Below are 12,885 nucleotides of genomic sequence, written 5' to 3'. Positions count from 1 at the left end.
CGGACTGAAAATATTCAAGCACAAAAAGATTACAAGCTTATGGTTTATGGTTTATGGGGGATTTAACGTCCCAAAGCGACTCAGGCTATGAGGGACGCCGTAGTGAAGGGCTCCGGAAGTTTCGACCACCTGGGGTTCTTTTACGTGCACTGACATCGCACAGCACACGGTGTATCATATCAGATGAAAGCACGCAAGCTATCTCTGTAGGCTTCCTTACCACGTGCTTATCCCTCGCCCTCTGTTTTCACTAACCCCTTTCCACCTTCGGCTATAAGTATCAGCGCTGAATAAACAAGCACGTTCTTTGTTATCCAGACACACTGGCTGTCCATTCCTGTCGTCCCGCTCGAGGACGATACATGGTGTCAGAAGTGGGATGAAGGCGACCAGTTAAAACGACAGCTTCCGGGGCTAGCCGAACGTAAGGATTGACGCCATGGAGCACCTAAGGCCGCCCGAACCGCTGCGTTTGACCGCCGATGGAGGAAGGAACTGGAGGCTGTTTCGTCAGAAGTTCGAACTTTTTCTTCAAGCAACGGCATGCACCGACAAGCCAAGATCGGAGGCGGCAAAGACGGCCCTGCTGCTCAGCGTTGCTGGAGAGGATGCCTTGGATGTTTTCAACAACTTTGTGTTCACCGAGGAAGAAAGCAAGGAAGACTACGCCACCGTGATTGCCAAATTCGAAGAATACTGCGTGGAGCAACAAAACGAAATCCACGAAAGGTACAGTACTCACGGATTGAAATAGGACATTCGGAGCGCTAGCCTTGCAGTGCCACGCAGGCATGTGGTAAACCACAGGCCGGCTGATTGGCTACTGGAAGGAACAATTCTGCTTTGTAGATGTTCTCCCTCTCACGCCATACCACAATGCACCACCTTGGTTCCATGAGCGTCTACGGGCGGCGCTCCATGAAGCGACGGCCACGCGCTCCGAATGTCCTATTTCAATCCGTGAGTACTGTACGTCTTCCGTTCATGTCGTCAGGGTGAGGCGGAACCTTTCGAGCAGTTTGTACGTGCCCTAAAGAGACAAGCGCAGCACTGCAACTTCGGGGCCATGACAGATGATATGGTGCGCGACCAAGTTGTGTTCGGAACCAATTCGCCAAAGCTTCGAGAGAAGATGCTCAGGGACAAAAACCTGACCTGTCACCTTATGCAAGGCGGCAGAGACTTCAGCTCGCCAAAACGAAGTCTGGGGGAAGGCAAATGAAGAACTTGATATGAGCGCTGTTACGGCCAGGAAGAGTGCTCAGACATGGTCCAGGCGCGACCCAAATTGTACGCGGTGCAACCGCAGACATGCTTCGAGATGCTGCCCAGCCTACGGAAAAACCTGTTACTCGTGTAATGGGCGAAACCATTTCGCGTCTTGCTGCAGGAAACAAGATGACGTCTACGAAGTACAGCATGAAAGCGACGACTTCGAGGTGCTGGACGTCGCTGTCGGCAGCGCTAACAGAGAACGTGACTGGCAAGTGGACGCATGCATTCAAGGCCAAAACGTGAGGTTCAAGGTTGATACAGGGTCGCAGGCGAACGTTTTGCCGCTCTCTATGTTCCGCACGCTTAAGGCCATTACCCTGATGCCAAGCGGCGCCGTTCTGAGATCCTACGGGGGTAACGTTATCAAACATAACGGCAAGTTTTCAGCACCCGTGACGGTTGGCGACCATAAGGTGTGGGCTGAATTTTTTGTTGTAAAGAAAGACCACAGTGCTATCTTGGGCTTGGCAACCAGCGAGAAGCTAAGGATCGTCCAGCGCGCTGTAGAAAACGTGACGATGAGCCAAGCTGAACCAATCGTCAAGGAATTCCCACGGCTTTTCCACGGGATAGGACGCGCCCCACGTGAATACAAGATCGTACTGCACAAGGCAGCCCTGCCAGTCGTCCAGCCAGCTCGAAGGGTTCCCCTGTCACTGCGAGAGCCTCTGCGTGCGGAACTGGACCGGATGGAAAAGGACGGCATCATCCAGAAGGTCAGCAGCCCTACAGACTGGGTAATCCCGCTTGTCATTGTGTTAAAAAAAGACGGCAAGTCTCGAGTTTGCATGGACCCGAGACGCATAAATGAAAGCTTGAAGAGAGAACACTACCAAATGCCTCGCCGCGAGGACATTGAAGCAGACTTGGCAGGCGCGAAGTTTTTCTCGCATCTCGACGCAAATGCTGGATTTCACCAAATCCCACTAGACGAGCAATCGTCCAAGATCTGCACATTTGCTACCCCCTTCGGCCGATATCGGTTTCTTCGACTTCCATTCGGCGTGGCATCAGCTAGCGAGGTGTTTCAGAAGGCCCTCAACGAGGTTTTCGATGGCCTCCCAGGCGTACGCGTGTACGTGGATGATGTGCTGATTTGGGGTGCGACAAGGGCGGAACACGACCAGAGGCTGCGCAGTGCACTTAAAGCAGCTGAAGAAGCGGTCATAACGTTTAATGCATCCAAGTGCAAGTTCGGCGTACAAGAAGTTTTGTTCTTGGGAGACATCATTAGCCACAAGGGCATTAGGCCCAATCCCGATCTCGTGGATGGTCTTCTGAAAATGCCCAAGCCGCAAGACAAATTGGCGGTACAGAGGTTGCTCGGGGTCGTTAACTATTTCGGCGTACAAGAAGTTTTGTTCTTGGGAGACATCATTAGCCACAAGGGCATTAGGCCCAATCCCGATCTCGTGGATGGTCTTCTGAAAATGCCCAAGCCTCAAGACAAATTGGCGGTACAGAGGTTGCTCGGCGTCGTTAACTATTTCGGCAAGTATCTGCCGTCACTTTCACAGCGCACGTCGACGCTTCGTTCTCTACTTAAACAAGACTCCATTTCCGACTGGACATCGAATCGCGAAAACGAGTGGCAAGCTATATGCCAAGAGTTGAGCGAAGCACCAGTGCTTGCCATATTTGACCCATGCTTGCAGACAAAAGTGACTGCAGATGCTTCTCAAAGTGGCGTTGGCTCGACGCTCCTACAACGTCACGGGGATTGCTGGAAACCGGTAGCGTACGCGTCAAGAGCGCTGACCGAATCGGAACAAAGATATTCACAGATTGAAAAAGAGGCATTGGCTTTGGTGTTCGGTTGCGAAAAGTTCAATCATTTTTTTTATGGCCGCCCACTCATCCTCGAGAGTGACCACAGTCCGCTGATAAACATATCAAAGAAAGGCATAGCCGACATGCCGCCCAGGGTGCAACGTTTTTTACTTCGATTGCTCAAATACGATTACACCCTCACCTTTGTTCCCGGAAAACAGATGGCCCTGGCTGATATGCTGTCCCGGTCTCCTGCTCCTGACCACAAGGCACCTGCAGACACGTGCGACGTCGAAGTTCACGTGGTGACGGTTGTGTCAGCACTCGTGAGTGAATAGACAGCCGCGAAACTTGCACGAGAAACTGCTAACGATCCGTACCTTGGCGTAGTGCTGCGGAAGCTAGCGAGGGGAGAGACTTTGGACGGTCCACTGAAACCGGTGGCTGCCGAACTTTCCGTGGTCAACGGTATACTCCTGAAAGGATTGAAAGTAGTAATTCCGACAAGCATGCGCAGAGATATGCTAAAGCGGATTCACGCAGGTCATCTTGGTCAGGTGAAGTGCAAAGCTAGGGCTAGGCAGATTGTCTATTGGCCGAGCATAAACTCTGACATTCAGTCTCTGATCGACAGTTGTCCAACGTGCAAGACTTATGCTTATAAGCAACCATCAGAGCCTTTGATTCTTCGGGCAACGCCTACTCAACCATTGCACCGTGTCGGGGTCGACCTCTTTCAATACTCCGGAAGACATTATCTGTGCGCCTACGACTCGATGTCCAATTTCCCAGAGGTGGAGCTGCTGCCCGACACGACAGCCAGTTCGGTTGTCGATAAGCTAGGTGCAGTATTTTCCCGTTACGGCATTCCTGCCGAGGTTTCCACAGATAACGGCCCGCAGTTCAGCAGCCATGAGTTCGCTCTTTTTCCGCAGCTTTATGATTTCAAACATGTGACATCAAGCCCGGAATATCCTCAATCTAACGGGCTCGCGGAAAAGGGTGTATAAATCGTGAAGCGCATTCTAAAGAAAACGAAAGCTGCTAGCGAGTGTTTCTGGCTGGGCATGTTGAATTACAGGGCAAGTCCTACTGAAGATGGCCGGTCTCCAGGCGAGCTGCTCCAAGGAAGGCGGCTGCGCACACCCGTGCCGGACTTCAATCCCCTGCCTACTGTACGGGTGAAAAAACACCGACAGATAAGCCACAACGAGCAAGCTCTACCACGCCTGAGCAACAACGACGTGGTACGTTGTGAACGGCAAGTCATGGTCACGAAAAGCCAAGGTGGTTGGATCGGCCGGTCCGCGGGCCTTTCACGTGCGCACAGAGGACAATACCATTCTTCGGCGCAACCGCCTACACCTTTTGGCAACGAAGGAACAATTGTCTGATGACTCATCAGACGACGAAGATTTCGGCGACAACAGGGCATCGTCACAAGGTGTGGCGTCAACTGCCGCTGTGGCTCCACCGACGCCAGCTGAGCAGTCAGCGCTTCAGCCACTGCGAAGGACAACGCGACAGATGCGACCACCAGAGCGTCTGGGTTACGACCAACACTTTCAGCAGACAAGCCAGCGCTGTTGAGCTTGGCGGTGAACAGCTGTTGAGAAGGAGGATGTATCATATCAGATGAAAGCACGCAAGCTATCTCTGTAGGCTTCCTTACCACGTGCTTATCCCTCGCCCTCTGTTTTCACTAACCCCTTTCCACCTTCGGCTATAGGTATCAGCGCTGAATAAACAAGCACGTTCTTTGTTATCCAGACACACTGGCTGTCCATTCCTGTCGTCCCGCTCGAGGACGATACACACGGGCCTCTAGAATTTCGCCTCCATCGAAATTAGACTGCCGCGGCCGTGATCGAACCCGCGTCTTTCGGGCCGGCAGCCGAGCGCCATAACCACTCAGCCACCGCGGCGGCTAAAGAGATTACAAGTCTTGAGCGCCTGATTTTCGCGAACATGTTTTTGCACGCGCACTGCGGGGCTCGTGAAAAATGGGTGATCGTCGCTTGCTTCGATAGTAAGGAGGTTCTCCCAGGCATTTATATATGTGTTGATGGCATGAAAACTGAATATGCTTGTTCTGCCGGTGAGCTTATGAGGAGAAGAAGCTGAAAAACAGGAATAAATGGGCACAGAATAAGCTGCAAGCCTGGATAGTATACAAGCGCTCATGAAAGCGGCGAACACAAAGAAAAGCAGAAGAGAAACGCGGCTAGACAGCCAGCGGCAATAAAATCAATGAAACAAGAGTAGTAAACAAAATACAGATATCAATGTCTGAAAAATGGATAAAAATGCAGAAACAAGCAACACGTTTCTGCGCTTGAAAATGTCGGAATGATGACCTGCAACAGTTTTATATCTTGGTGCTGCTTAACCTCTGCAAAGTGGGCGCAGGAAATCGATACGATTCGAAGCGGAGTTTTGCAAGTCGCAAATGATCGTAAATGACAGCCTCTATAGTATCAAAGGATATCCAGCCACAATTCGGAGGCGCGCTTTAGTCGCCGGATCGAGTGCGTGCTTCGGCAACAAGCACGCGTCTTTCATTACCTCCGGCACCGTTTGATACAGTATGCAGGACAGCCCTCACGGGTATCGAAGTCTATACGTAACCTAAACTATGGTTTTGTGCTTTTACGAACGGTGTGGCACCAGCAGCGAAGGAAGTATGCTTGTGGGGTTGTCTGAAACATGTATAGTGGAACGAACCCAGTTGAGCCGTGGAGCAGTGATCTTCATTTTCAGCCGCTCCTGGCCTATTTGAAGTATTGCTTTACGCAGGAAATAGTACCTCTTTACGTTATGTTTTAGAGACGGATCCCATTGGCTGGCAGTTCACCGTTGAAACAAATTAGTGGGGGATGGTAGGTAAATCCAGCAACTAAAGCCGTGCTCTCAATTTTTATTTTAACAATATAGTGGGGTTCCTGAAGGATATATCGTCCGAACGGTTTGGTCATATGAGCAAGGGATAATATTTTAAGAATAGCGCAAACCGCAGCAATGCGGTCTTTCAAATTAGGCACAACATCTGGCAGGCATCATTTGCATACCTATTTTTGGCTTCAAAACAAACAAATAGTAATAAAAACTTCTCTTATTTTTGCGGAAATTGATTACATATAATGCCGAAAAAGCTGCCGTCTTTTAATATTTCAGTTTTCAGTAACCTGGCGCTCTTTGTCAATGTTCGACATCCATCAATTTCCTTGCGGGTTGTACGTCCTAGTTTTTTGGAGTTTACGAAGGCCTGCAGCTGTTTTGTTTTCAAATACACTGCGAAGGCAGCAATGGCTCGTTTTGCTTTTAATCTGCGGAAAAAGTGCGAGTTCTGCAGAAACAAGTTCTTACACTAGGTGTGTTTTGTGATGGGCTCTGAACGGCATAGAGATCACCTAAGCAACGAGGACAGGTTTTTCAGAACTGAAAGGGTTGATATGAAAGTGTTAATTGATAACGCAGTTTGCAGGAAATAGCGCTTACGACTATGAACGAGGGTGATTTTAGGATTGTGATCGTCAGACCGAACATAAAACTGCACTCTTTCAAAACACAATTTTTTGTGTATGCAAAGAAAACGTTCTTCGCAACCGGGGCACCTTTCACGGCAAGTTTTTTCTCAGAGTTTATTATATGCTCGGTTCATATACTGAGCCAAAAAACAAACTCCATTTTTTGCTGGAGCGTTTTTATTCATTAAAAAAGCAGTATTAGCAGCAAGCATAATAAATGGACAACTGGCACTAGGCTTTTCTTTAATGGACCATTAAAGCTATCAGCAGTAATTTGGTACTGATAAAAACCCTTGTTGTCGGGAACAGGCGCAAAAGTTTAGTTGCTATGGCTTTAAATGCACAATTCGTAACTGTTCTGTAAGAAAAGAAAAAGAAACTTTTATTTTTTGTACCACGAGTGTGCTTGGGCAGTTTCTAATGCCCCTCGGGTTTCGGGAAGTACAGTAGCTTCACAAGCGACCGGAGAAAATTGAAGTGGTTTTCTCAAACAGGAGCTGGAGTATTGTGAACACAAGTTGAGGCATATGTCTGGAGAGTTGCTTGTGTAAGACTCAACGATCATCCAGAATATGGTAAATTCGGCATTTTATATAAAGGTTCTGTGTTCGCATACTCGGTCGACCTGGTGGCTGTTTATACTACCAAAAAGCAACAAGTAAATGCAGTTCTGAGTAACCATAATGCGGCTTCATTTAATAATGGCAGGATAGTCTGCGTAGTGCCTCAGTTTAAGGCCAAGGCTGCCACGGGCGCTTGCAGAGCGGTCACTAAGCGGGATCACCTCTGCAATGTCCGCCTTGGCTGCGCAGTGGGTGAGCGTTTCAAGTGTGTGTGCGTGTGGCCTTCCACAGGACGCCTTAACCTAATCGACCTGGCTGGGAGCGAGACCGAGGAAGAGACTGGGGGGGACGACGCCCGCCGCCGCGAGGCCGCCTGCATTAAGTCCTCACTCGTGGGTCTGGAGACCGTCTTCCTTGAGCTCGCGGCAGGCGAGGTAGGTGTCAGTGTAAAGTGTGCTGATGAGAGCAGCGGCTAATTTTGAGGACCGCGGAGGTAGCAGCACGTCGCACACTTGACGCCTCAGTGGATGATAACAATAAGTGCTGCACCAGCAGCTTACATACCGTAGAATATAGTTGGCTGTAGAATTTTTTTTTGGGTCTTCCTATGTGTGCATCGCAATATTGTCAGAATATTGTCAAAATTTGGTGGGTGAATTTATTACGCGGGGTAAACGATATAACGAAAAAATTAAGCGGTGAAAATGGAACAGAAAGTGGGCTGGTTATTTGCATACTCAATCTGGCACGACTCACCGTAAAATAAAACAAAAAGTCCTCTCCGGAACGGTAGCGTAGTCGAGAACTCTTGTCGTAGCGGCCCATGATGCCGTGTAAAGAGAGCGTAAGTAGAGGTCACTTTAGCGAAGCCCACAACATTCAGCGTGAAGAATAACTGCAACGAGTTGCTATTGCTACGATCCTTTGCGACCAGCCGTGGTTTCCGTTGGTTTCGCGGGTTCTACGCGTAACAACTTTAGTGGCCGTCTGTGCCGTAGGGTGAGAAATTGTAGTCTTGACATTCGACAGGTAGCGTTTTATAGTATATAGTAGTTACAGCATTCACAAAAAAAATGCGCCTGCTAGCATTCACTATCACCAGCAGCAGGCAGTGTGCGAGAAAAATTGGGTGCGTACATTACGCGAGAGAAAAAAAAGTTGTACTTTTTGTTAGGGAAAGCGCGGGAGCGGGGGCGTTCATTTTGTGAGTGCGTCTATTACACGAGTAGATAGGGTACTCCGATTGGCCTTAAGTGCACCAAGGAAAAAAGTGAGAAAATGGACGCCGAAATGCACTACAGATGAGTACACCAGCGGCGAATACGTCATGTGTAACGCTTGGACAGGGAGACTGCGATGTGTATAGGAACAGGGCTAGGGGACCACCCCCTATTTTATGTCTGGTTCTTCCTATTTACCATGGCTTTTGAGCTCAGTTAAGTTGCAATTAGCACAAATACTTAAAGGTTTCGTGGCGAGAAAGTTCTGTGTGGTCGAAGAGAATGCTACGGAACCGCTTATAAGATACAAAACAGAACACAGCAGTGATGTGTGCAGCAGTTTTGATGGCTTAACATTGATTACCAAACACTCGGTGACTTAGAAAGCAAAAAACTGGAAATAAAACTGAAAAAAAATTCTAGCGACCTGCTTTGCATCTGTTATACATGCTGCTCGGGATGGATACTTCTCACGAACCACGTTTTATGCTATGTAGAGATCAAAACAGGGCTCACATGAGCGGCAGTCTGTAGGCAGGTGAATCTCTGAACGTCAAGTATTGCTGCTTACTTTTCAGCAGTATTTTCATCCAATTCGCATGTTTTGCTGGACGTAGCACTGGCTCTGACATTGAAATAAAGAAGCGAGGTCGTTTAGTTCTGCTTTCGAGTTCCAACAATGCGTAGAAGCCAGACGTCGCGCTTAATCATCGTGTTAAACATATAAAAAAATGTCGAGCATGGCTAAGCAAATATGTCAAATTGCTCATTTTGAGTCTATTGTTCATGTTTGTAGTTCAGAGAAACGCCGTAATGCTGACAGTGCATATAGCACATAGATACAGAATTCATCTGCCCTACCAGCGCTTTTTTCCAGTATCATACCAGCTGGCGCACTGGTCTGTACACTTTTTTTGTGCCGTTCCTATGTGTGCATTGCAACTTTTTAGAAAAACCAAAATATTAAAATCTGTAGACAGAGCGTGAGCCATGGTTCGTATCGATTTTTTCTCACACTGACATACGATTACCTTCTTTCTTCCTGGTTCCTTCTGCTAAGTATTTATCATCATCAGTGGCGGTTATCCCTCTCAATGAACGACGGCAGACCGCGGCCTGCAGAGATTTACTTGATGAGCGCACTTCTATTGTTTCTTTTTAAAGGAAATTCAGAACATATCCTTGGCTCGCGTCTCATGCGCGATCACTTTATTCAGATGTTTGTGTGTCGGGATTTTCGATTATACGTCGCTTTGTCTTCATACCTTGTCACCTTCTATACGGGAAAGAGAATTACCTGCGACTTAGCTCTGCTCGAATCTTTGTTGCTTATCAGTGGTCCATGCTCTCTTTTCTTTCCTCTGTTCTGGGTGCGCAGTACGTTCCCTTCCGACGCAGCAAACTAACACTCCTGCTGAAGAACAGCTTGGAGGGCAGGGGAAAGGTGTTGTTTATCGTGAACATCTCACCCCGTGCGGAGGACATCAGCGAGACCATGAAGTCTCTTCACTTTGCCACCAGTGTAAGCACCTGCACACCAGACTGCTGAAATGGCGCATGGATTACCTATTTTTTCGAATGCACAGCGTTCTCTTCGTGCACATCTATGGCCAGCCGCCGCGGTGGCTATGTGGCTTTGACGTTCTGCTGCTGAACCCAAAGGCACGGGACCATATCTCTGCCTCTGCGGCGGCATTTCGATGCAGGAAAAATGCGATAACTGCCGTGCGCTTTGCGACGTCAATGTACGTTAAGGCACACCACGTAAAAAGTTGAAGTTCATCAGTGTAGTAAGATTACCGCGTTCTAATGGGGAATGCGCTACCTCACTGAAAATTAGCTTTTATGGGCTACAGAAAACGTAAAAAAAAAGTATAAGCGCAGTAATGCCCCTTAAAACCGACACTTCAGTTCCCGAGTAAAACGGTCCATAAAGCGAGACGACCGTAATCGAATCTCGAAGTAAAAAAATAACAAAACACTGATGATGGCGTAGCTCTGCTAGGCCAGGATATACTTAGAGAAAACGCGGCAACATCTGGTTCGGAAGAAATACATGCGCCTTTATTCACGGTTAAACCTTGATCCGTCGTGGCGGAGTGGTAGCGTCTCCGCCTCAAACGCCAAAGGCCCTGCTTCGGTTCCCAGCCTCGACACAGGGTTTCTTTATTCAGTGCGGGGGAGGGGTTTACCACGTGGTTGGGCACGTGGTCGGCCATGTGGTGCGGAGCAGCTGCCGGCGGCGCCTCGCAGTGGTTGGTGACGTGGTTCGTCACGTGGTTGGTCACGTGGTGTGGTTTCCAGAGAACGCGCAGACCGGCGAGGAGCGCGCGGCGGCGGCTCCGGCGCGCCAGCAGTGCGCCGTGTGACGTCACTGCTCCTCGCGCATGCGCAGCACGGCTCTCCAGGAGCCACGCGAAAGTGCTCAACCTCGGCCGGTGTGGCTTATGGTGCAAATCACGCTATTACTGAGGTCTGCCTCTGTGCACAGTGGGGGCTAGGGGAGTTGAAATACATAATTTTTCGGGCTACAAGCCCAACAGCATGGTCACCATTGGGCTTAAAATAATTCGCTAAAGCTTGACGCATGTAGTGGTCTCTGATATGCTTGATGGTGTTCTAAGGCTAAATTACCAAACTTCTCTTACGATTGTTGGCATCCAACGAATCGCTTCTACATATTAACACTTAGTCAGCTTATAGCTGCTGAATGTGGTTTTCTACGTAGCAGAAGCTGCATGATTTCTTTCCATAGCCATTTATGCAATTCAGAATCCATAAAACAACGAAGTAAAACGATAATCACTCAGTCATCTGCAATTTTTCACTGCTTTTTTGCGGTTTCCTGCACTAAAAATGTGGGAATTGCAGGTAGTAGAGATTTTCATCATCCATGTTAAAGAGGAAAAAAATGAATTTGCCCCAATTTGTGTTTTCCTCGTGTCCATTGTCCGGACAGCGAATTGCCATATTAACGAGGCGTAAATAAGTTGAAAAATTTACCCGTAGGCAAACTGTCCATAATTTGCGTCGTTCGTATCAACGGGGGTCGTAATAACGAGGCACCACTGCAGGTATATCCAGTACCTGCTGTTCCCGCTAGCAAGTTTCGGTGCGGGAAGAGTTTTTTGGGTCGCGGATCTCTGCAACGTGGCTACTCTACTATTCGTTTACACAGGGTGATTACGGAGTCATATTTTGGGCTTACATTCCGAGCTTGAATCGAGTGGCAAGATAGTTTAAATCCTAAATGCCTTAGCGTAGCATACCACACCATACCACACCATACCATACCATGCAACCTTGCCTCGGAACCGTTACGGGTGGCTCACTCACAGTCAAGTACTCACATCCACCTCACTCACGTGTGCCCACACTCACAACCACTCGCTCACAGTCACGTCCACTCACTCATACTCATGTCCATTCACACTCACAACCCCTTACTGCCACTTCCATTCACTCACTGTGAACTCTGCAGTGCATGTCTGAGTGGGCACCACGTTATTCCAGTTTGTTTTGTTTCCTGATAATAGAAGTGATCAATGAATTACTGCCAAGGCCACCGAAGCTCGCGGGTAAGTGAATTCAAGAGTACGACGGGGGGCTAGCTGGTATGACATTTTAAAAGATAAAACTTCCCTCTGCTCGTTCCCTCTGCTGTACAGAAGAAAAATTGCCCTCTGCTAGTGCCAGAAGAAGGGCAGAGGGAAAGTTAGCAGAACAAAGGAATTCCATTTGGGGGTAAAACTGATCTGCACCATCGTCACTTAAAAAGTGGCCTTCTCAGGAAGGAAGACGCAACAGCCCTTTTTTAACGAGCTTTGATTTACAGAGATAGTGCGGTGAAAGAGCGACCCTGGCCTGTACAGTCATGGACAAAAGTAAGAGACGCATCCTCTCCCTTCCCTCCCTTTTTTCGTACTTTCCCGAGCAACCCACTGAGCCCGTCTCGAGAGCAGGATGGCTTCGTTAAGTGGCGCTCCATTCAGAGGGGCAAAGTTCGGAAAACAAAGAGGGGGTCTTTCACTTTGCCCACGACTGTATGCCCAGAAGAGGCGGTTCCGTTCATGGAAAAACAATATTATAGCTAAGAACTCCAAAGAAGGGTGTTCAAGATGTTAAAGGCTAAAATAAATCAAGTTGCAGTTGATTTAAAAGCCACTCAAATTTTCGTTAGCGACCACTTTTATGTTATCATTTGCATTAATACTTCAAATGATTAAAAAGTCGTCCATGTGTCTAACCACTTGGGGAATGTGGTAACTAGTAAGCACCCCATATGGGCGAACATAACTTCCGCTAAAAAAAGGTGAGTGAAGACTGGGGCCACACTCTCTCCTATACAGATGTCTCGTTGCTGCACACAGAATTTTTTTTCGAAAACTCACAATTGTTGCGGAGAAATACACTTCCAGAAATTCCAGATAATTATCTAGTGAAATGTCGCACACCTTCTGGAGAACCACCCGCCCCGAACGTTCGATCCAGCTGCGGACCGCCATGACGAACACATCGTGGGGAACAGAG

General features: G+C 48.4%; 1 protein-coding gene across 1 annotated transcript in view; it reads left to right on the top strand.

Annotated features, from left to right (window-relative positions):
* LOC144101885 (kinesin-like protein KLP2) overlaps positions 1-12,885 on the top strand; it is a 126,055-nt gene that overhangs the window by 98,641 nt on the left and 14,529 nt on the right. Inside the window, exons 7-8 of the mRNA XM_077635111.1 lie at positions 7,427-7,569; positions 9,734-9,877. Coding sequence (XP_077491237.1) covers positions 7,427-7,569; positions 9,734-9,877 — 287 coding nt within the window. The remainder of the gene's footprint in view (positions 1-7,426; positions 7,570-9,733; positions 9,878-12,885) is intronic.

This window comes from Amblyomma americanum, chromosome 1 (assembly GCF_052857255.1).
Source record: "Amblyomma americanum isolate KBUSLIRL-KWMA chromosome 1, ASM5285725v1, whole genome shotgun sequence".
NCBI lineage: Eukaryota > Metazoa > Arthropoda > Arachnida > Ixodida > Ixodidae > Amblyomma > Amblyomma americanum.
This window is presented reverse-complemented; position numbering and strand designations above follow the sequence as displayed.